This window comes from Marmota flaviventris, chromosome 11, assembly GCF_047511675.1.
Source record: "Marmota flaviventris isolate mMarFla1 chromosome 11, mMarFla1.hap1, whole genome shotgun sequence".
In the NCBI taxonomy this organism is placed as follows: Eukaryota; Metazoa; Chordata; class Mammalia; order Rodentia; family Sciuridae; genus Marmota; species Marmota flaviventris.
This window is the reverse complement of record NC_092508.1, coordinates 8,847,687-8,873,024: the sequence shown is the minus strand read 5'-3', so window position 1 is coordinate 8,873,024 and position 25,338 is coordinate 8,847,687. Positions and strand designations below refer to the sequence as shown.

At 42.0% G+C, this 25,338-nt stretch overlaps 1 protein-coding gene across 1 annotated transcript in view; it reads left to right on the top strand.

The window, feature by feature from the left end:
- Positions 1 to 25,338, top strand: part of Fbxo36 (F-box protein 36) — a 70,614-nt gene that overhangs the window by 22,284 nt on the left and 22,992 nt on the right. The window contains exon 2 of the mRNA XM_027941991.2: positions 20,398 to 20,506. Coding sequence (XP_027797792.2) covers positions 20,398 to 20,506 — 109 coding nt within the window. The remainder of the gene's footprint in view (positions 1 to 20,397; positions 20,507 to 25,338) is intronic.

Here is a 25,338-nt window from a genome sequence, read left to right as displayed (position 1 = left end):
AGGAAACTTAGTGAAGGGCAGGCGTGGGAGGGTATGCAGGGTTGATATCAGGTGGTCTCAGGACTGTTCAAGGTGGTTATTCTCAGGATCCTTAGGCTACAGGTCTTCATTATCTGAACCATAGATAACACTGGGAAGTCCCTGAGATTATGGGGGTTTCTCAAAATATTGTGTCTCTCTTTACTTAGTCTGTTTGTAGGGTGGGGTTAATTATCAGTGCATAATTTACAGATTTCCCAGAAACTTTGGAAGTGACAGGGCTGAGAGAGAGACTGACTTAGAGACTTACAGGCCTAGAAAAGTATGTGGAAATTCTGAATTATAATTTTATTTCCTTGTCCTTCCTTTATGTCTCCTTTCTACTTATTTTCATTTCTTCTGTTCTGCCTCAGTATAAGTGGAGTAGCTTGAGTTTTGGTGTTAGATCTAAATTAGAATCTCGTTAGCTGTGTGACCTTGTTCAGTGAAACTCACCCTCTGAACCTCACTTTCCTGAACTATGAGTCACTAATATATGAATGAGGTTTACATTCATTCATATAATTGGCTTTTATGGCAGATGTTGGGACATGCAGAGATAAATAAGACAGTTGCCCTCTCCAGGAGTGCTTTTGTATTTTTCTTCTCCCCAGTACTGGAGATTGAACTCAGTTATAAAGGCACTGAGCTCTATCCTGATCCCTGTTTATTTATTTTTATTGATGCGGGAATTTGAACTCAGAGTCTCTATGATGTTAGGCAAGTGCTCTACCACAGAGCCATTTTTCCACCCCACCCCTATTTTTTGTTTAGAGACAGGGTCTCACTAAATTGTGCAGGCTGGACTTGAACTGGACATCCTCCTGCCTCAGCCTCCCCAGATGGTGATTATAGATACGTTGATGTTTTCTTCAATTATTTATTTATTTATTTATTTTTGTGGTTCTGGGGGTGGAACCCAGGGCTCACATGTTGGTGTTTTACAAGGACTTTGGCAGCAGCTATATGAAGGACAACTTCCAGGAGGTTGAATCAATGGGTGGAGAGAACAGAAAACCTTTGTAGCTGTCCAAGGGGAAGAGATTTAAGGTCCTTAATCAGAGCTGGGCACCAGTGGTACATGCCTATAATCCCAGAAACTCAGGGAGGCTGAAGCAGGAGGATCTCAAGTTTCAAGCCAGCTGACAATTTAATGAGACCCTGTCTCAAAATCAAAAATAAAAAGGACTTAGGATGTAGCTCAGTGGTAGAGTGACTGGGTTTGATCCCCAGTACCACAGTACTGGAGAGAGAGAGAGAGAGAGAGAGAGAGAGAGAGAGAGAGAGAGAGAGAAGAGGTGGATTCAAAGGGGACTTAGGAGTTGAACTCATTGGTGACTGAAGGTTTCTGTCTTGGGTGATTGGGTGATTGAATAACACTGAGATAAGGATGATAAGGAAGAGAATCAGGCAGGGCTTGGGTGATAAAGTGAGTTCTTGGCATGCACCAGGCTCTGGGACCCCAACACCAACAACAAAAAAAAATAGTGGGGCACAATGGTGTTTGCCTGTAACCCCAGTGACTCCGGAAACTGAGCCAAGAGGATAGCAAGTTCAAGGCCAGCCGGGGCAACTTAGTGAGACCCGGCATCATAATAAAAAATAAAAAGGGCTGGAGTGTAGCTTGGTGATGGAGCACCTCTGCATCCAATCCCCGGCACCAGCCAACCAGCCAATCAACCAAACCTACATGGTCTCTGCTACTGGACTGGGAGCTCCCCTGGGACTGTGCATTTTTATTTTCTGCACTGCTGTCTCCCTGGCACCTAAAGCACTATGTGGCCTTGGTGGACACCAGTAAGTACTGGTTGAATGAATGACTGTTTCCTATTAAACCACTGAAGGGCTCTTGCTGACTAAGGCATAGTGGGGTCGGTGAAGCAGGGTGGAGCCGGGCCCAGCCAGCGAGCTGCAGAGGGACTGGGCGAGGGATTTGGGAAAATGCTTTTCACAGACCACACTTTGAAAAACTGGTCTCTGAAGAACAGGAGACGCTGGACAGCAGCCAACTGGAGGCAGTTTTACACCAATTTGCCTCAGGAGAAATAAAACTGGGCTTGTAGCTTCAGTACCACCGGGAGCCACCGAGAGCCACCTGAGGGAGCTGACATTAAAATTGCAGTCCAGGGACAGAAACAAGGGCTGAACCTGCAGTGAGGGATAGGTGGAGGTGTGGCGATGTCAGTAACATGTGGATGGCGTGAACATGACTTTGTTGAATGCTTACACATGATTTTGCTTAATTCCAACTGAGCCTAAATAGAAAGGAACACGATTTTTTTTCTCTCTTTTCCTTCTTCTTCTTCTCCTTTTTTTTTTGACCTGAGGGTTGAACTCAGGGGTGCTCCACCACTGAGCTACGTCCCCAGTCCTTTTATTTTTTGAGACAGGTCTCACTAAGTTGCTGAGGCTGGCCTGGAACTTGAGATCCTCCTGCCTCAGCCTCCCAAGTCACTGAGATTACAGGCATGCGCTACCACACCTGGCTTAGAATTTACTCTTACATGTTGTGAATGGTAGGGGTTCAAATTATTTGTTGTGATGTATGGCTTATCGTGTCACCACTGTTCATTTATTTACTGTTGTTGTTTTCCCAGTGCCGGGTCTTGAACATTTCACCACTGAGCAGTCTTTTTTTTTTTTTGGCAGATGGGAACAATGCCTTTATTTTATTTATTTATGTGGTGCTGAAGATCAAACCCAGATCCCCCCCACATGTGAGACAAGAGCTCTACCACTAGCCACAACCCCAATCCCCCAAAACTTTTTTTTTTAATATTTTTTAGTTGTTAATGGACCTTTATTTTATTTATTTATATGCAGTGCTGAGAACTGAACCCAGTGCCTCACCATGCTAGGCAAGCACTCAACCATGGCACTACAACCGCAGCTCCCCCACCACCCTCCATCCTTTTTCGTTTTTAATTTGACACATAGTCTTATTAAGTTGCCTAGCCTGGCCTCAAATCTGTGATCCTCCTGTCTCAGCCTCCTGAGTAGCTGGGAATGCAGGTGTGTGGCATCGTGCTGGTTTTGTTGGGTTTTATAACCCTCACATTATTTTTGGTATTTTGTGGTTTTGAACTATAGTAATGGGGTGTATTTTTCCCATATCCATTTCTAACTTACTGATATTATCAATATAATATGAATTAGTATATTAGGAATAAAGACTATGTATGTTACTTTTTTTTTTTTTTTTTTTTGGTGTGGTTTAACTCAGGGCCTTGCATGTGTTAGGAAAGGACTTTACCACTGAGCTACATCCCCAGCCCCTTTTATTTTATTTTGAGACAGGGTCGTGCCAAGTTGCCCAGGCTGGCTTCTAACTTGTGATCAGGTGGGGGATGTTACTCCTAGGTAGAGTGCTTGCCCCACATGTTCAAGACCCTGAAAAATTTGTGATCCTCCGGCCTCAGCCTCTGGAGTAGCTGGGATTACAGCAAATCATATTTATTGAGCTACACTTTTGCTACAGGAAAAATTACCCTTTTCAGAGCCCATAAATTTGACAAACGTATCCCATCATTATAATCAAGATAATATAATATTTCCATTAATCTGAAAGTGCCCTCACGTCCCTTTGTGGTCAGTCTTCCCTCCTATCTGTCTTGGTATCCCTGACCTGATTTCTGTTTTATCTTTTTTTCAGTACACCCAAATGGAATCATATGGAAAACAGCCACTTTTTTGTTTTGTTTTTTTCTGTTTTTTTCTTTAGTGTTAGGAATTGAACTCGGGATCTCTAATATATTAGACAAGCACTCTATTACTGAGCCATACACCCAGCCCCCAGAACTTTCCTTTTACTTAACATAATGCTTGTCTCTTTTAATTAACATAATGCTTGTTATGGATTAGATATGAGATGTCCCCCCAAACCTCACATGTGAGTCAATGCAAGAAGGTTCAGAGGAGAAATGATCAGGTTATAAGAGTCCTAACACAATCAGTGACTTAATCCCCTGATAGGCATTAACTGAGTGGTAGCTGAAGTGGAGGGTATAGCTGGAGGAAGTGGTTCCTTAGGGGCCTGGGCTTTGGGTATATATTTGTATCTGGCCAGTAGAGTCTCTCTCTGCTTACTGATCACAATGTGAGCTGCTTCCCTCCACCACACTCTTCCACCATGATGTTCAGCCTTACCTTGAACCCCAAGGAATGGAGACTGCTGTCTATGGATTAAAATCTCTGAAACCATGAGCCCTTAAATAAATCCTTCTTCGGTTACAGTTGTTCTGGATGGATCCTTTAGTCCCAGCAGTGGAAAAGCTTTTGAGGTTTAACCATGTTATTACATGCATCAGTGTCTCTTTCTTTCTTTTTTTGCAGTACTGGTATTGAACCCAGGGACTCTCTACCACTAAGTTACACACCTTGACCTTGTTTTATATTTTGAGACAGGATCTCCCTAAGTTGCCCAGGCTGGTTTTGAACGTAGATCCTCCTGCCTTAGCCTCCCCAGGGGAATTTAAAGGAGTCCACTACCATGCCCAGCTAGTATTTCTTTTCATTGTTGAATAATTCATTATATGACTGTCCTATATCCATTTAATAATTGATGGATATTTTGGGTGTTTCGAATTTGGTGCTGTTATGAACAGAGCTGCTTTAAACATTTCTGTATAGGCTTCTGGAGATTTGGCTGTGCAAAGTTTTTGTATACTTATGCAGACAAATTTATCAATCTCTTATGGTTTTTAGATTTTGATACACAGAAAGGTAATAAAGGAATTTACTATTTTTCCTTCTAGTACTTGTATGGTCTCATTTCTTCACATGCAGATCTTTGTTCTATTAGGCATGAGTCATGAATCAATTTTAGTTTTTCTAAAGGCCATCTACTGATTCCCAAATCCTTTATAGCTAAATGGATATTCTTAATCTCACGTGAGGGCTGAGTGTGTAACTCGGTACTAGAGCATGTGTTTGGCATGCTGAAGGCCCCGAGTTCGATACCCAGTTAGGCCCTGGAGACATTCTCCCTCGTTTCAATCTATATTCACAAAAGTGTAACATAGTTGATTTTCTCAAGTGCTTCCAAAATCAAATGAGGCATAATTGCAAATCTAACAAAATCAAGTATTTTTAAAGCTGAAATAAAGTAAACTGAAAAATGTAGATCAAATTCTTTTAAATTTTTATTTGTACTGGGAATTTAACTCAGGGCTATTTAGCACTGAGCTACATTCCCAGTACTTTTTTAAAAATTATTTTTATATGTGTTTTTAGTTGTTGATGGATCTTTATTGTGTTTATTTATTTATAGGTGGTGCTCAGAATTGAACCCAGTACCTCACACATGCTAGGCAAACTCTACCACTGAGCTACAACCCAGCCCTCCCAGTACTTTTTTAAAATTATTTTTAATTTTGAGGCAGGGTGTGGTGATGCATCCAGTAACTCAGGAGACTGAGGCAGGAGGATCCCAGGTTCAAAGCCAACCTCAGCAACTTAGCAAGGCTATAAGCAACCTAGTGAGACCCTGTCTCAAAATAAAAAATAAAGAGGGCCTGGGATGTGGCTAAGTAGTTAAGCACTTGGGTTCAATCCCTAGTGCCAAAATAATAGAGATAATGATGATGATGATGATGATAATGATAATGATGATGATAATAATTTTGAGACAGGTTCTTGGTAAGTGGCTGAGCATCTCACCAAGTTATTAATGCTGGCCTCCAACTTGGGATCCTCCTGCCTCAGTTCTGAGTCCTGAGTTGCTAGGATGACAGGCATGCACCATAGTACCCAGCTTTTTTACACTTTTTTTTTTTTTAAGTATGATGTGTGTGTGTGTGTGTGTGTGTGTTGCTGGGGATTGAACTTAAGGCCTCACACATACTAGGCAAACACTCCTCCACAACACTACATCTGTACATCTGTAGCCCTCTTTTATACTTAAAAATTATATATGTATATATTCATTTATTTATATATACATATCTGTGTGTATATATATATGTGTGTGTGTGTTTGTATATGTGTGTGTGTGTGTGTGTGGTTTTTTTTTTTTTAAACCCAGGGCCTTGTACATGGTAGTCAAGCACAGAGTTATATCCTTAGCCCTCTGTTTTTTTGAGGGAAGGTACTGGGGATGAATTCCGGAACACTCGACCACTGAGCCACATCCCCAACCCTATTTTGTATTTTAGTTAGAGATAGGGTCTCACTGAGTTGCTTAGCGCCTCACTGTTGCTAAGGTTAGCTTTGAATCCAGGATTCTCCTGTCTCAGCCTCCCAAGCCACTGGAATTACAGGCATGCGCCACTGCGCTCAGCACATCTTTAATTAATTAATTATTTTTTGTATTGAGGATTGAATCACATCACCAACCCTTTTGTTTTTTATTTTGAGACAGGGTCTCAGTTGGTTGTTAGGGCCTTGCAAAATTGCTGAGGCTGACTTGAATTTTCAAGCCTCCTGCCTCAACCTCCAGAGTCGCTGGGATTATAGGCATGTGCTAGCACACCTGGCTCACATAAATAAAGTTCAAAAAAATAAAATGACAGCTATAGTATTATTACTGCGCCAGAGGCCTGACTCTGGGAATCCAACGTATCAGGTCTGGCTACAAGCCCCAAGAACCAAGCAGAAAAGGTAATGCTGAAAAAGCATGAAAGGAAATACTTTATTACCCTGCCCCCACACGCATGAAAGGAACTTCAACCAGTGAAGCTACCCTGAGAAAAGAGGGGGACTCGTCCTGTCCTCCACCGGCTGCCAATGACTGTGAGGTTGCATATACAGGGGAAGGAGGGCAAGCATTGGGGGTTTTCCTGGCCGAGGTTTAGTGCAGCTCTCTAAGCGGTGACCTTGATCAGGTGTGGTCTTGCTGTAGTTATCTCGGGTCTGTTCAGGCAAGGTCTGGTATGGATAAGAAAGTTGCTGGTGCCTGAGGGTTAGCTGAAGCTCATCCTAAGATGTTTATCTAGCAGATCTGTTTTTCCTGGAATCCAGTGTGACTCAGACTCAGAGCAAAGGAGACAGACGTAAAATGGAGGCAGAGATGCCAGGTCTTTAATCCTATTTTAAGCCACCCATCAGATATTTGCAGAGAAGAGTGAAAAGTCTAAGTCCTTGTTATTGGACTCATACGGCATTTTAAACATCTTAAGACTATATATATATATATATATATATATATATATATATATATATATATATATATAGGCATGGTGGTGTGCACCTATAATTCTAGCTACTTGGGAAGTTGAGGCAGGAGAATCCCAGGTTTAGGCCAACCTTGGCAATTTAGTGAGATGCTGATACAGTGAGATGCTATATCAAAGTAAAATTTTAAAAGGGGTGGGGGCATAGCTCAGTGGTGGAGCACTTGCCTAGCATGCTTGAGACTCTGGTTCCCATCCCCATTTCTGCAATCAATCAATCTATAAAAGAACTGTTATTTACTTTCCCTCTAATACCACCATAAATGACAATTACAGGGTTTTTCTAAAACAAACCTATAAAGACAAAGAAAATTGAGGAAGTAAAAAGGCAGTAAAATTCCAAGCCAGTCAACTGTGTGGCACACATGAGTACTTCTAGCAACTCAGGAGGCCAAGGTAGGAGGATAACAAGGTCAAAGTCGGCTTCACAAGGTCAAAGTCAGCTTCAGCAATTTAGATCCTCCCTCAAATAAAATTTTAAGAGTCAGGAATTTAGTTCAACAGTGAAGTGCCTCTGAATTCAATCCCTAGTAACACACACACACACACACACACACACACACACATTTGCAAGTCAGAATATAGATACATCACTTAATGGTAGCTCTTTGAGCAGCTTTGAAAAAGCTAAAATTCATCCTAGGGGTTAGGAAGCTAAAAAGTGATAAGGTTTTTATTCCAGAACTTGTTTGCCTTAGAAAGGAGTGGAAATAGGTTTCTTTGAAAGTGAGAGTGAAGAGCTGGGCACAGTAATGCACATCTGTAATTACAGTGGCTTGGGAGGCTAAGGCAGGGGGAATCACAAGTTCTAGGCCAGCCTCAACAATTTAGCAAGTTTCTGTCCTGTCTCAATCAATCAATAAATCAATAGAGCTGAGGATGTTGCTCAGTGATAGAGTCCCCTTGGGTTCAATCCCCCGCCCCCCCCCAAAAAAAAAAAAAACAATAAAGAAGAGGCTGAAACTGTAGCAACATCTGGACATCTGAAAAGCACACACATTTGTTAGAACCACCATCTGCTTTATTCCTTCCCTCCCAGGTACAAGGAACAATTGCTGTCCACCTACAGAGAACTGGAAGTTTGGTCTCTGGAAGAATCTGCTAGAGAAACTGTTAGGACCCTGGGCAGCTAAGGACACAGACTCAATGATTAAAAAAAAAAAAAAAAAATGGTAGAGGAGCCCAGTGCGGTGGAGCATGTCTGAAATCCCAGTGGCTTGGGAGACTGAGACAGGAGGATTGCAAATTCAAATCCAGCCTCAGCAACTTAGGCCCTAAGCACCTCTGTGAGATCCTGTCTCTAAATAAAATATTAAAAAGTCTGGGGATGCTGCTCAGAGGTTAAGCACCCCTGGGTTCAATCCCCATACCAAAAAACAATTTTAATGACAAAGTGTTGGTAAAGATGGCGCCCGGAGTGCTTCTCTTCCGGGAGCGCAGGTCCATGATGCACTGAATGGCGCGCCAACCATCACCTCCAATCCCTGTGAATGGCGCGAATGTGGGGCTGGGGATGTGGCTCAAGCGGTAGTGCGCTCGCCTGGCATGCGTGCGGCCCCGGTTCGATCCTCAGCATCACATACAAACAAAGATGTTGTGTCCGCCAAATACTAAAAAATAAATATTAAAATTCTCTCTCCCTCTCCCTCACTCTTTCTTTAAAAAAAAAAAAAGTATGGCGCGAACTTTGAATGGCGCACCTCCAATCCCTGAAGTGGCCCGAACTCTCGGCCACCGAAGAAGTAACAGCCCACGCGCCTTCCTGCGTTGAGCCCATAAATTTCTTTCTTTCTTTCTTTTTTTTTTTTTTGAGCCCATAAATTTCAACACCCTGTTCGCGCTCGCTCTCTCTACCCCCTTCTCTTCTGCCGCTGGCTGCCACAGTCCCGCTAATAAAATCTCAGACAGGTAAATGGTTGTTTCGGCTTGTTGAGTTTACGGAGCTTTTCTGCCGTTCCTACACAAGGGATTAAATTAAAATCTGTATACTGTACTAGGAGACTCATTTTGACTTCCCATTGGATCCCAGGAAGCTCTAGGCCACTAGACTTCCAGGCATTAAAGTGGAAGATTCTTCTCTGGGAAGTCAGACCAGCGCAAGAGATTTCAAGGTATAACCTCAACCTATAAAAATGGCCTTAGTGATCTTTGAAAATGGTTTGCTACTCTCTTGACTCAGAAAACCCCACAAAATCATGCAAATGAAGAGGTTCAAATCTTCATCTTCACTTTAGGAACATCCATGAAACTGCCTGGGCCAACAAGAGTATGCATATCCCAAAGGCCACCAAGTAGCTGAAAGAGATCACTTTAAAGAAGCAGCCAGTGCCATCTGGCATTAGAGTGGTGGAGCTGTTTGGTGTGTCCAGGCCAAACAATGGAGCTGGACACAGTCTGTAGCCCAAAGAGTGCTGAATTTTTGCTGCACTTGCTTAAAAATACCAAAAGTAATGCTGAAATTAAGGGTTTAAATGTAGATTCTCTGGCTCCTGAGCGTATGCAGGTGAACAAGGCACCCAGGATGTACCACTGTACTTACAGAGCTCATGGTTAGATCACTCTGGGGCGATCCCCAATGAAAAGGAACCACCAGAAGAGGAAGTTCCACAAAAGAAAAAGATATCCCCCAAGAAAATAAAGAATCAAAAACTTATGGCACAGGAATAAATTCAACGTAAAATAAATGCAAATAAAAGTGACATTTTGAAAGATATTAATGGGATCCTCAAGGCCAGAACCCCAGTAGATCTCCCTGTACTGAGTCCTTCTGATACTGCTGGTAATCCGTGACAAGTCCTGCTTCCCCGTATGTTGAAGTTTGAACAAGAGAGAAGCACGCCGAGGCAAGCATATAAAGCAGGGTTTATATAAAAAGGGGCAACATAGACTTCTCCCAGGAGGAGGAGGGGGCCATAGCTGGTATCCTGGTATCCCAAGAAGCGAGGTGTTCTGCCCTTCTTATATGTCCTAGGCTTCCTTTGTTCTCCTGCCTTTTCCCCTTTATCTTTCTCCTTCCTGCAGGTATGGCTAGGCCCAGGAATGCTCCGTGAGAGGGCCCAAAGGTGGAAACAGGTGGGCTGAAGGGGGAAGGGCAGGAAGGAGCAGCCAAGGACACATCAACAACCTTATAGCTCCCTGTAGAGAGGGGCAGTTCCTGGGACAGGTTACCTTGGCAACAGGTTGGAGCAGGGGCAGGTTCTATATAAGGGTGGAGGAAGGGCTCTGAAGGAATTAACATTTTAATCTCTTAGGGGACAGTCTCCAAGTTCGGAGACTCACTCAAAATTGGCCTCCTCTTTCAGACCCGACTTGATTTACCTATCTATACTGACTGCCTGTCTAATTCTGGCTTCACTTCCTCTGACAAGTCCTGCTTAGATGCCCATTGCCCATTAGTTTCATAGTTCCCCAATCCTAAGTACAAGTGAACAGCTAAGAATCAGCAGGTTTTAGAGGAAAGTCAAAACAAATCAACAACAAATACATTAAGTGAAATCTTGGAGAAAACAAAGATTATGTATATAAGCAATGTAAAATACTAGTAATATTCTCAAAGGGATTAGAAGAGATATTGCATTCACGAAACAAGAATAGCACATAATAAAAAAGTAACACTGAAAATTAAAAAGAGCTCTTAGAAAATAAGAATATGATAGAAAAAAATGAAATTTTTTTCAATAGAAGGGTTGGAAAACAGAATTGAGAAAAATCTCCTGAGAGAGAGAGAGAGAGAGAGAGAGAGAGAGAGAGAGAGAGAGAGAGATAGGTAGGTACAATATGGGGAAAAGAAGAGAAAATTAGAGAATTAGACCAAGAGATCCATTATTTGTAGAGAGAGTGGCCAGGGGAGGGGAGCAGTTCTAGAAAACAGTTACACCCCCTCCAAAAAAAAAAAAAAAAAAAAAGCCTAGGCATAAAGTATATATCCTGGAATAAAAGCTCTCACATGTTGTTATGGTTTGGATATGAAGTATCACCCCAAAGCTTCTGTGTTAATCTAGGAATGCTGAGATGATTGGATTGTGAGAGCTGTAACCTCATCTGTCCATCCTAGTTTGAATGAACTGACTGGGTGGTAACTGGGTGGGGAGTGGCTGGAGGAGGTGGGTCACTGGGGATGTGCCCTGGAAGGGTTCATCTTCCCTGTGGCCCCTTCCTTCCCTCCCCTTCTCTACTTCCTGTCTCCCAGGAGGAGAGCAGTGTTCCTCCACACACCCTTCCACCAGAGTATTCTTCCCAGAGCAATGGAGTCGGCCCACCATGAATGGAAACTCTGAGACTATGAGCCAAAACAAACATTTTATCTTTTAAGAGTTAATCTTATCTAGTATTTTAGTCACAGTGAAGAAAAACTGACTAACATCTGTTAAATCAAAAACTAAAGTGACCCAGAGAGAGATCTCTGGAACAAGGGTTTTTTGAGCTGTTAGAGATGCTAGTCCTGAGAATGGATTCCCAAGCCAGCAGCTGCATAGCCAGGAGCAGATGGAAAATGTCTACCAGATCCGGGAAGCTGGAATATTTTAACATAAAAATTTGGAAAGAAGAAAGCATAAATCATCTTCATTGAACCTACATTGGCTATAGATCAGAGGGGTAGGACACCAGGAAGCACACAATGTCTGGGACAGGAGGGGTCCATACAGAAAAGAGCTTGATGCTTCTGGGTGTTGGTTCTACAGTAGAAGCAAGATGTCACCTCGATGGGTGACCTTCAACCTACATGCTCTCAGTTTAAAATGAACTCCTCTTATCTCTTCCTTGCCTTCATCCTCTGGCCTTTAACTAAATGTAGGACAACCAAGAATTTTTATCACACTAAATGTCCTGTATAATGATGATACCAATATATCAAAGTAGGTATATTCAGAATATAGACACTTTATAGGTTATTTTCTGGGGAAAATTTATTACAAAACCACTGTTAACTGACAGAAGATGATTAAGAACTTAAAAGAAGAGGTCTCTTAAGAGTCCAAAAGTAGGGGCTGCGGTTGTGGCTCAGTGGTAGAGCACTAGCCTAGCACATGCGAGGCACTGGGTTCGATTCTCAGTACTACATAAACATACATAAATAAAATAAAGGCATCGTGTCCAACTACAGTTAAAATATATGCATTTTTTTAAAAAGAGAGACCAGAAGTAGCAGCTGCAAAAAAAAAAAAAAAAAATTATTACCTGTAAGCTGGAGGAGAATAGACCATAAAGAACATAAGAACTAGGAAAGCCGCCTCCCCTCCCTCCTACACTGAGGTTCAGCCTTCTTTGGAGAAGGCATAGCTACCACAGGAACAGCAGTGTGTCGCATGATGAAGGCAAGAAACTTAGACTCAGGTGAGAGTCAGAGCTGAGCTACGGAAATAACAGCCCGCCCGTGAGGAGACCCTGCCCCGAGGACTCAGCTGGAACTTGTGTGCGCTGGCCACGGAGCTCCATCCTAAGTAACAGTAATGAAGAACTAGAACCCCAGAGGGAATACAGACATGTTCAGATCAGAATTTACCTGCTAAGCTGGGTGCAGTGGTACAAGCCTATAATCCCAGTGACCTGGGAGGCTGAGTTTGGGGATTCGAAAGTTGGAGGCCAGCCTGGACAATTTAGGGAGGCCCTATCTCAAAATAAAAAATGAAAAGGGCTGGGGATGTAGCTCAGTGGTAAAGCACCTCTGGATTCAAGCCCCAGTACCAAACAAAACCAAACCAAAAATAAGGACCTGCTCCTTCTGAACAAGGAAGTAAACCACAGAAGAAATTCAGTTTATTTCATTCTCATTTCAGCCTCAGTCCCAGTACTGCCAAAATTAATTAATTAATTAATGTTCATAATTCATTTTAGGAAAATAATACCCTTTTCACCTCTTGGAATGCCAGTGCTGTGTGAGCTTGTTTCTCCACTTCTCAGTAAATTGTTCAGATAAGAAGATCTTTCTTCACCTAATAAAAGTTCTCATTTCATAAATTCTCCAGGTCATAGTATCTCAGTCCCATTACATGTAATCCCCTAATTATACAGGACCTTCAAAACAGGGGAAAAGCTGGGTGTGGTGGCGCACAGTTATAATGTAATGTCAGAGGCTTGGGAGGGTGAGGCAGGAGGACTGTGAGTTCAAAACCAGCCTCAGCAATTCAGGGAGGCCCTAAACAATCCAGTGAGACCCTGTCTCTAAAGAAAAAAAAAAAAAAAAGGCTGGGTTGTGCCTCAGTGGTTAAGTGCCCTCTAGGTACAATCCCAGGTACCAAACAACAAACAAACAAACCCAGAAAAATTTGACCTTGTAGCATAACAGTAGTTTGGCAAGGGAAAGAAGAGCTGGGACAAGCACAGTTTGCATACTAAATTACAAATATGTTTTCTAGACTTGGAAAGATGCAGAATGCCCCACTTAGTGTGTGGTACCTGACAAGTCACTCTAATGTTTTATGAGCAAATTATTAATTGGATGTATAGATGATTCTTTTCAATTATGTAGTTAGAAAAATATTTATAAAGATGATTTTAAAAATAAATAACAGATCTGAGTGCAAAGCTGAAATAAATATTTTCAGAGAATATGACTAGGAAAGTAAACTTTAGTGAAATGTGTGTGTGGTGGGGAGGGGTACTGGGGAATCAGACCCAGGTACATTTTATCATTGAGCTACTTCTGAGGTCCTTATTTATTTATTTATTTATTTATTACTGGAGATTGGACCCAGGGGCACTTATCCACAGAGCCATATGCCCCTCCCTTTTTAAACATTTTACTTAGAGACAGGGTCTTACTGAGTTGCTTAGGGCCTTGTTAAGTTGCTGAGGCTGGCTTTGAACTCTAGATCCTCCTGACTCAGCCTCCGGAGCTGCTGGGATTACAAGCATGCGCCACCGTGCCGGCTTTATTTTTTGTTTTGATATAGGCTCTTGCTAAGTTGCCAAGGCTGTCCTAGAACTTGCATTCTTCCTACCTCAACCTCCCAAGTCACTGGGATTACATGTGTATACCACTATGCCTGCAAAGTATAATTATGGTTGAATACTGTTAGACAGTGAATAAAAAAGAAGATGGGGGGGGCAGCTAGAGAGAGAGACATGAGGATTGAACCCAGGGCCTCACACATGCTAGGGAAGCAATCTACCACTGAGCTATATCCATTTTTTTAATTTTAGGACCAGGTCTTGTTAAATTGCCCAGGCCTGGCCTTAAACTTGTGATCCTCCTACCTTATCCTCCTGAGTAGCTGGGATCATGGTCATGCACCACCATGCCAGAATGGAGGGTTCTTATCTCAGCATTTGCAGCTGAATTTGTTGGTATAAATATGAAGCACTGGTACATGAGTGAACAGAAGGAAGGAAGGAGGACATATGTGGAGCACCCTCTCTGTGCCTGGCATTGTGCAAGACACTGGGTATGTCATCTGTCATCCCTCCAAATCCAGTGAGCTGGGCACCACCATCATTTCCATTATGGAGATGAGGAAACTGAGGCCAGAAGAGATGAAGCAGTTTGCCCAAGGGAAGTGAAAGACTCCAGGGTCTAAACCCAGACTCATCTAACCCCTAGAGGCTACACTTTGCCCCAGTAACAGGATTTCCAATGGAGAGATAGTAATGGGAGTGTCACAGTCTTGAGCCTGGGTGTGGAGGAAGGAGGTGTGCATTTCCCAACACGCTCAGCTGGCCCCATGTTTTCCTATTGCCTCCTTGTGAGCTGCTCGCTGGTGGTGCCGCAGTCTGTCTGGGCACAAATAACTGAGCCGCCAAAAAGCCTTGTAGGTTCAAACAGCAACTCTTTATTCCCGAACTCTCATCGACCTCTACACACACTTCCCGGGAACATACTCCCTCCACCAGGCTCTGCCGCCAATTCTCCAGGAACCCTGCGAGAACTCAATGGGAACTCCAAAGTAGTTGGCAAGGCAGCAGGATCCGCCCTAATCCCGGAGCCGCCCTAATTCCGGAGCAGGGTCACCTTTCAACCATTCCCTCCAGCAAAATGCCAGGCGTCATTCCGACTAAACTGTGGCTCTCAACATGGTGGGGAATGTCAGGGGCCTTCACTGAGTTAACAGCCCTGCCTCCTCATCCTGCTGAAATGTCATTTGGGCAGAGGAGGTACATGGAGATTCATGAGGAGTCTAAGACCCCTCTTAAAAGTAAGCTCAATTAGCAAGATTATTAAAAAGTTTTACTGGAAATATTTAAGTCTAAAAGTATGCTAAGTATATACTTTTTAAAGAATTCTACCCCTGGCCACATGATTTCTATTAGGGTACCAAATATTGGAGAGTCATCTATGTCACCTATAGTAAGGCAAGTGTCCTATCATGAGACCGGTGGCTGGCCCTCCTGGGGAGTGTGAGGCACAGACTCAAGGTCAACCACTGCTGGGAGAGAGGAGCTCTTGCAGGTTGTCTGATCCCACCACCATTGGTTTCTTTACCCATGAAAGGACAATCTTACATGGCTCACAGGAGGTTGGGAGAATTCATGAAACCCCGGGCGAGTACAGTGAACTCCGTGTTCCATCCAGAGGTAAACAGTCTTGCAGACCTGGCAGGGAGCTCCTCTGTGGCTTTTCTTGCAGGCGTGCTAACAAGACATTAACAGAACAGTTGCAGTCAATAAGATCCAAAATGTGTAAAGCAGTACTGACAAGTTTTCAAAATAGAGACGAAATATACGAATACAACTTTGCATGTGTATATAACTTAAAATATGCTAATACCATAATCGATGTTACCTTTTTACGAGTACTGGGGGGTAATTCTTAGAGTTGAGCTCACTTCAAGCTGCATCTGTCATCTGTTGTGTGATACAGTTCACTTACTGCCACAACTAATGTTCCTTCCTCCTGCATAATAAATATTTTCTTTTGACTATTTGGATCAGTCATGCATATACTTTTGAGCCCTTTACCAAATGATCATTAACATCGTTCTGTGTTATTCTTTTTCTTTTGTTTCTTTTTTTGTGGTGCCGGGGATTGGACTCAGTACTCTAGCACCGAGCTACATGGGAGCCCTCTCTTTTTTCTTTTCTTTCTTTATTCTTTTATTTTGAGACAGCATCTCACTAAATTCCCGAGGCTGGCCTTGAACTTGCAATCCTTCTGCCTCAGCCTCCCAAGTCACTGGGATTACAGTGCTATTTTTCTACAAGTTATTTTGTTGTTTGCAGAGTGTTCTCTGCATCATCTAATGTGACATAGTTACTTAACTAGTCCCACCTATTGAGCCTTGGGTAGATTCTTATTACTCATTATCGTAATCCAGCTATGATAACCATCCTTTTATTTATTTATTTATTTTTAAAATATTTTTAAAAATTTTTTTAAGAGAGAGAGAGAGAGAGAATTTTTTAATATTTATTTTTTAGTTTTCGGCGGACACAACTTCCTTGTTTGTATGTGGTCCTGAGGATCGAACCCAGGCCGCACGCATGCCAGGCGAGCATGCTACCGCTTGAGCCACATCCTCAGCCTTTTATTTATTTTTTGAAAGTATTTATTTTTTAGTTTTAGGTTGACACAATATCTTTATTTCATATTTATGTGGTGCTGAGGATCGAACCCAGTGTCTCATGCATATCAGGTGAGCACTCTACCACTGAGCCACTACCCCAGCCCCAATAACCATCCTTTTAAAAATGTTGTACACATCTCTGATAAATCTTTTATAAAATGTTGGTTGTTTTCTGATAAAATTCCATAGGATAAATTCTTAAAATAGAATTGCTACATCCAGGGGAATTAATATTAGTTGGGCACTGTAGCTCTTACCTGTGACCTCAAAGACAGGTGGCAAAGCAGGATGATCACAACTTTGAGGCTAGCCTGGGCAATTTAGCAAGACCCTGTCTCAAAAATAAAAATAAAGGGCTGGGGAGGTAGTTCAGTGGTAGAGTGCCTGCCTATCATGCAGAGGCCCTGGGTTTGGCCCCAGCACTGAAAAACAAAAAACACTGAAGAAGTATAAAGGTTGGGTAATATGTCCAAAACTGTAAGGAAATCCACGCCCTTCACCATACCGAGGATCTTACCCAGGGCCTTACTCATGCTAGGCACACTGAGAAATTTTTTTCCCTCCCTCCCTTCCTTCCTTCCTTCCTTCCTTCCTTCCTTCCTTCCTTCCTTCCTTCCTTCTTTCTAGGATCTCACCAAGTTGTCCAGCCTGGCCTCAAACTTGCACCCCTCCTGCCTCAGCTTCCCTAGTCTCTGGGATTACAGGTGTATGCCAACACACCCAGCTCCTCTCAGTGATTTTTAGGGGCTCTCAGTTTCCCTTGTCCTCACCAAAATAGTGTTTTATCACTTACCAAAAAAAAAAAAAAAAAAAAAAATTGTTACCAAGCTAAGAGAAAGTAAATGGCTCAAGATATCCATTTTCCTCTTTTGATAAGTGCATTATACAGGACATACCCAGGTCTTGACAAGGTTGAATTGTGAGTCTGAATCTTCATTGCAGAGCAAGGAGGATTCTGGTTCTAGCCAGCCAGCTTCCTTAGGCAGGTGATGTATTCCTGATAATTTGCTTTAAACACCCCAGGGGAGCCTGTGGGAAGCTTGTGTGTGCTTAACTTGAACCCAAGCCCCAGAGATCTTCCCTCCAGAGAGCATTATGACAAGCACTGTAAATAACTGTCTCCTGAGTCAGGCTCAGAGGCTGGTTAATTACATAAGGAATGTGGGGTGAAGTCAATAGGATGTGCACAACCCTCTCTGCCCGCCATTGAACATCTCGAGAGGTGAGTCTGCAACACCTCTCTGGAGAATCACGTTTGGCTCTAGAACTCTTTTTTTTTTTTTTTCCAGAACCCCCGCCCCCAACCAAGTATTTTGCTGCTTGCTCTGGATCAGCAGGTTTAACTGATCCTTTAATTATAACATGGGGACACCTGCCTCAGGGAGAAACTTCTGCAAAGGTTGCCGGACAGCACCTGGGGGAATGGTGAAAGGGGGGTCTCTGCTGAACTTTCAGAAATGATTTTGGGCTCTTGTGATACCTCCGTGGCACTGTCGTTCTTGAGGTGGAATTCAGTCTGAGACTTGTGCTCACTGTCATAAGACACCTAGCAGTAAGGTGGGGGGGAGGGAGACAGGTTCGTTCTAACCTCTCTGAAACTTTGCTCATTTGCAGGATGGTTGTAAGAAATGGACTAAATTATCATAATTGTTATTAATATAAGAGAGAGATTTAGTGATAATTGGGATTGAAGCCAGGGGTGCTGTACCACCGAGCTATGTCCCCAGATCTTTTTATTTTATGTTTTGAGGCAGGGTCTCACTAAATTGCCAAGACTGGCCTCAAACTGGCCATCTTACTTCAGTCTTTGAGTTGCTAGGATTATAGGGGTGTGCCTGGCTGGACTACATTATTTTTACTTCCCAGTCCCCCCCAAAATTCTAGATTGCCAGGTGCAGTGGTGAACACCTATGATTCCACAGACTTGGAAGATTGAGGCAGGAAGATGGCAAGTTCCAGGCCAACCTTAATAACTGAGTGAGACCCTGTCTCAAAATAAAACAATAAAAAGGGCTGGAGATGTAGCTCAGTGGTAGAGCAACCCTGGGTTCAACCCCCAGTAATGAAAGAAACAAAACCCCCAAACAACATGAAAACCCCATGGGCTTTAGCTCCAGACTGCCTGGTGTCTTCATTCAATAGAAAGGAAATATCTTTATAAAATTTAATATTAATATTTAAGAGAAAGAAAGTTATACTGCAGGGAGATGAAATGAATCGTCCAGGATTACATTGCTCCACAATGCATGCAGTTTCTACTGGAATCGCCCTCATTATAGACTGAACTGTCTGCCCTCCACACTCATTTTTTGTTTGTTTGCTTGGAGTACTGGGCGTTGAACTCTGGGCTAGGCAAGCACTTTACCACTTGGCTACACCCCCAGCCCATTCAGTTTTATTCTGAGGCAGGGTCTCACTCAGCTGCCCAGGCTGGCTTGGGACATGCAGTCTTCCTGCCTCCTCCTCTGTCGCTGTGATTACAGACCTGCACACAGGGCAGGCTCCCCACCTCCAAGTCCTTACGCGATGCCCTGACCCCCAATGTGACGGTACATCCCACCTTTCCTCTTATGTCATCATCAAAGTGCAGAAAACGGCTGTTTCTGAAATTGGTGGAAGTTCTGTCACCTCACTTCACTACCCTGCTCCACTCTTGGTTTAAAAACATGACCAAAGCTGAGTCTGTTCCAAGGGGCTTTCACCAGGCCCAGGAGTTGACACCACCATGAAATCAATAAAGAACAAAGTGCAGCCCATGCCATGGGAATGAGGTTTGCTTCAGATGAACAAAATTCTCAGAGGAGTCAAACACACTATTCCCAGATCTGTTACCAAGAAGTGTTCGTGTGTGACACATTTTCATGCATCACACAAAGCACAACGGTGTTTTTTCTGCCCCTATTCATGTAACTGTCATGCTCTCTGAGGGATTTATCCATCATCTTGTCTGCCCTGTTGCCTGTGAAGGAAATAGGAGAGCCAAGCAATTACTTTGGAACCGGTTCCTCAAGTTAAAGAATCTCTGTTCTCAAGAACACAACCATTTGGCACTGGGTGATTTCATCGATTGACCTGATAGATTTTGTTTTTCAGCACTATGTATTGAAGCCAGAGATACTCTAACACTGAGGTACACCCCCAGCCCTTTCTATTTTTTATTTTGAAGCAGGATTGCAGTAAGCTTCTGAGGCTGGCCTTGAACTTGTGATCCTCCAGCCTCAGCCTCTAAATAGCTGGGATTATAGCCATGACCCATAATGCCCTGATTCCATTGTTTTTTGTTTTTGGTACTGGGGATTGAACTCAGGGGCACTTGACCACTGAGCCACATCCCCAGCCCTATTTTGTATTTTATTTAGAGACAGAGTCTCACTGAGTTGCTTAGCACCTTGCTTTTGCTGAGGCTGGCTTTGAACTCACGATCCTCCTACCTCAACCTACTGGAGCCACGGGATGACAGGCCTGCACCACTGCATCCAGCTCCACAGTGATCTTTCAAAACCCCAAACATAGCATAGCTGCTAGGATTGGAATCAGTCCCCCTCCCACCTTGGGTTGTATATAGACATAATGCCTTTATTTATTTAATTTTTTATGTCCTCCTGAGGATCAACCCAGTGCCTCACATGTGCTAGGCGAATGCTCTACCTTGGAGCCACAACCTCAACCCTGGAATCAGTTTTAACCTGTCACTTTCTCTTCAATTGCAGATAATTTTTAGATGGTGGAAGATATCTCTGAGAAGTGAGTATCGATCATCAAAACCTGGAGAAACAAAAGAAACTCATGAAGACTTCCTAGAGAATTCACACCTTCAAAGTAAGGAAGGGACATATTATGTACTTATTGCTGTTAAGTTCTCTATGGTTAGTGATAGATTTTTATATATTAATGGCACTGGGAATTGAAACCAAGACCTTGCACATGGTGGGCAAGTGCTCTACTGCTCTATGCCAAACCCCAGTGATAGTTTTTTTGTTTGTTTTTGTTTTTGAAATACTGGAGTTGGAACCCAGGGCTTCATTCATGTGATGCGATAGCTTTACTTCTGAGCTACATCCCCAGTCCAGTGATCGATTTTTGTCAGAGAAATATCAAATAAATCATCTTTTGAAATACTGATATACAATTAATATAGAATATTGTATTCTTAAAAAGCAGAAAATTGTTAAAATATCCTGAAATTTCTTTGGGGAAAAATCTTAAAGTTTTTAAGATTCCATATTAACATGGATTCCATTAAGGAAGTCAATTGTTTTTTTTTTTTTTTGCTATAGTTTTTTAAAATGGGTTTCCTAGCCTGGGGTTTTAGCTAATTTTCTCGTTGCTGTGACTAAATGACCCGACCAGCACAACTGCAGAGCAGGAAGAGTTTATTTGAAGGCTCACAGTTTCAGAGGTGAGCCTCTCAGTCCATAGAAGGCCAGCCCCATTCCTCCAGGATCAAGATGAGGCGAACATCATGGAGGAAGTGTGTGGCAGAGGGAACCAGCTCACAAGATGATCAGAAAGCAGAGAGAGACGCCACTCTCCAGATACAAAATATATACCCCATAGCCACACCCCCAATTAACCATTCCCTCCAGCTATGCCCTAACATTTCAATTACCGTTTAATCCCTATCTGGGGATTAATTCACTGATTGTGTCAAGATTCTCACAACCCAATCAGTTTTCTTCTGAACCTTCTTGCATTGTCTCACATGAGAGCTTTTGGGGCACACCTCACATCCAAACCATAACACATACATGTATGACAATATAACAGTACATGCTTGTAATGCCAGTGATTCAGGAGGCTGAGGCAGGAGGATTGTAAGTTTTAGGCTAGCCTCAGCAATTTAGCAAGACCCTCTCTCAAAATAAAAAAATAAAAAGCACTGGGGATGTAGTGTAGTGGTAAAGCACTCCTGGGTTCAATTTCACATATCAGAAAAATAAATTAAAATAAAATAAAATTAATTAATTAAATATAATGTAGAATGGTCCTTTAGTTAAAAATATATTAAAAGGTTATTTGAAAACTTAATGAAATTATCAAATTCTTGAACTCTTCTGTATCTTGCTGGTCATTTAAAATCTGTTTCTAAGAAAGTAGAGATTTTAAAAAATGAATAAAATGAAATTCCCATTTATTTATTTATTTTTTTCCTTTCTGACCTCAAGCATGCTGGGTAAGTGCTGTACCACTGAGCTCCACCCCAGCCCTCTGTTTCTTTTAATATCAAGATTTAAAGAGGCCTGGGGATGTAGCTCAGTGGTAGCGCGCTCATCTGGCATGCGTCCGGCCAGAGTTCGATCCTCAGCACCACATACAAACAAAGACGTTGTGTCCGCCGAAAACTAAAAAATAAATATTAAAATTCTCTCTCTTTAAAAAAAAACAACAACAACAAAAATAAAGATTTTCTGGAGAAGTAGTTCTAATTAAGTAGAACATTAGAGTAAGTAATAGAAATTTCTTTCCAATTTCCCTTTTCCTTTTTTTCCTCCTATTAAAAGATAAACGTAGGCACATGTTAAAATTTTATCAAGTTTATTTGAGTAGACAGAAATTCACGAATTGGGTGGTGCCAAACCACAAGCAGTTTGGCCCTAACCAAGAGGGCAGAAAGGGAAAACTTTTATAAGGTGTTCATAGAGGTAAAATATGGAAAATATTTTACTAGTTTAAGTGGAAAGTCCCAGTTAGAGGTTAGTTGGTGGTTTCTGATTTGTAAATTCTCCAGTTAGACATTAGCTGGCAGTTTCTGATTGGTTGACCTCACATTTTGTTTTCCTGGGCTGTGACCCTTCATTCCCAGTTGGGTTTCAGTTTGCTTAGGTATGAATTCGGGGCACTGGAGCTATCTTAGCCTAATGGCCTCCCAGTTATTTTAACCTCCCTCAATTTGAAAGTTTCAAACATAAAAAGAAGGCAGAGTTTTTTCTTTCATGGCTTTCAAGTACCCGTAACCCAGTCTAAACAATGCACAACATGTGACCAAATAAGCTATGAATGAGCCCTGGATTATTTTGAAGCAAATCCCAGTTGTTACATCATTTCCTCTTAAGCTGCTTCAGTATATGTTTCTATTTTTATCTATTTATATCTATCTATCTACTTATCTATCTATTGTGCTAGGGATCAAACCCGGGGGCACTTTACCACTGAGCTACATCCCCAGGCCTCTGATTATGTTTTTAAAGTTTGAGACAGGATCTCGCTAAGTTGCTGACAGTCTTATTAAATTGCTAAAGCTGGCTGTAAACTTAGGATACTCCTGCTTCAACCTTGAGTTACTGGGGTTACAGGCATGTGCCACTGTGCTTGGCTCATTATGTATCTCTAAAGGAACTCTTTTCATCTAAACTCTAATAATTTTTCCTTAATACTAAAATTCTAAAACTAGAAGTCACTCTAGAAATTCTTATTAGTCATAGTTAGCAATGGTATGAATATCAAGTACTTTGTTTGAATGTTCTCATTTTATTGTTATAATATCTCTGTAAGATAATGAGATAATGAGATTTAGAACAGATGTGACTTTTCAAGGTCTTATAGGGAAATATTGATGTCACCAAAATTAAACATGGAAAGTCAAAAAGTCAAGTGTAGTAGTCAATGGTGATGGTGATGATGATGATGATGATGATCTACTGGTAGTAATAGGAGTAGAACCCAGAACCTCACACATGTTAGGCAAGCACTTTACCTCTGGACTAAATCCCCAGTCCTTTTTAAATTTTTAAATTAATTAATTAATTTGGTACCGGGGATTGAACTCAGGAACACTTAATCTCTGAGTCACATCCCAACCCTTTTTATTTTATTATTTTTTTAAAATTTTGAGACAGGGTCTTACTGAGTTGACTAGGGCCCCACTAAATTGCTAAGACTAGCTTTGAACTTGCAATCTTCCTGCCTCAGCCTCCTGAGTCACTGGGGTTACAGATGTGTACCATCATGCTCAGCTTAAAATTTTATTTTGTTGTTTTTTTTTAAAATATTTATTTATTTATTTTTAGTTTTCAGCCAACACAACATTTTTGTTTGTATGTGGTGCTGAGGATTGAACCCGGGGCGCATGCATGCCAGGCGAGCGCGCTACCGCTTGAGCCACATCCCCAGCCCATTAAAATTTTATTTTGAAACAGTGTCTTGAAATAAAAATTTGATACTGAGGATTGCACTCAGGGGTGCTTTACCACTTAACTACATTCCCAAATCCTTTTTATTTACTTGGTTTTTTATTATTTTGAGACAAGGTCTTGCTAAGTTGCTGAGGATCTCACTAAATTTCTGAGGCTGGCCTTGAACTTGTGATTCTCCTGCTTCAGCCTCTTGAGTTGCTGGGATTGTGTATCACCATGTACCAATTCAGTACCATAATGGAATAGACTATTAGAAGGTGGTAAACCATGTAGGATGGGGTCTACCTGGAAGAATTAGGTCACTGGGAGTCATGCTCTGGAAGGGTTTATGTCTCTCCTCTGTTTTCTGTTTGCTAAGAGGTGAGACAGCTTCCCCTGCCACACCTTTCTGCCAAGATGTACTGCTCACCATAGGCCCAGAAACAGGAGCCAGCTGACATGGACTGAAATATTTGAAACCATGAGCCAAAACAAATCCTTCCTCCTTGAAGTTGATTTTCTCAAGTGTTTTTTCACAGAAATGTAAAGCTGACTAACATAGAAAATTGGTACCAAGAAGTAAGGCTGTTGTGACTTTGCCTGACCATGTGATGTAAAAGTCTTCAGAGCTGATTTGTGGGGGCAGTTTGGAAAGGTTTGGAGATGCAGTAATAGAAGCCCTAAAATGTTGTAAGAAGAGCTTAATAGATGATTCTGGAGTGATTTCGGAAGACCAGAATGCTGATAGGAATGCAGACAGTAAAGACTGTGCTCATGAGACTTCAGATGAAAATTAGGACTTTAAAGAGAATTAGACTAGAAACCATTCATGTTACATTTTGACAAAGAACTGGTCTACATATTATCCATTTCCTGAGACTTTGTTCAAAGCTAAGTTTAAAGGTGACAGACTAATCTGGTAGAGGAAACTTCAAGGCAGCACAGCATTCAGGTAGTAACATGGATATTGCTAGCTGCTTTTAGCCAGGTTTACTGTGAGAACAAAGAGAAAAAAAAAAAAAAATCAGGGGCACTTGGCCACTGAGCCACATCCCCAGCAGATCAGAAATATTTGAAAAACTTAGCAGGATGCAGCAGCACATGCCTGCAGTCTCAGCAACTCAGAAGACTGAGGCAGAAGATTTCCAAGTTCAAAGCCAGTCTCAGCAATTTAGCAAGACCCTCAGCAACTTAGTGAAACCTTGTCTCAAAATAAAAACTAGAAAATTCTGGGGATTTAGCTCAGTGTTAAAGTGCCCCTGGATTAAAGTTTCAGGAAAAAAAAAAAACACAAAGATTTGAAAAACTTGCAGTTTGGTCACAAAAGGAGTTTGTTTAAAGTTAAGTCTAAGGAAGAGATAGTTGCTGAAGAAATTAGTGCAACTAAAAAGAAGCAAGGCTGGGCACATTGGCACACACCTGTACTCTCAGTTATTCTTTGGGTATGAGGTGGTCCCCTAAAGCTCCTATGTTAATTCGGGAGGTGAAATGATTAGATTACGAAAACCGTACCTAACCAGTGGATTCATCAAAGTCTTT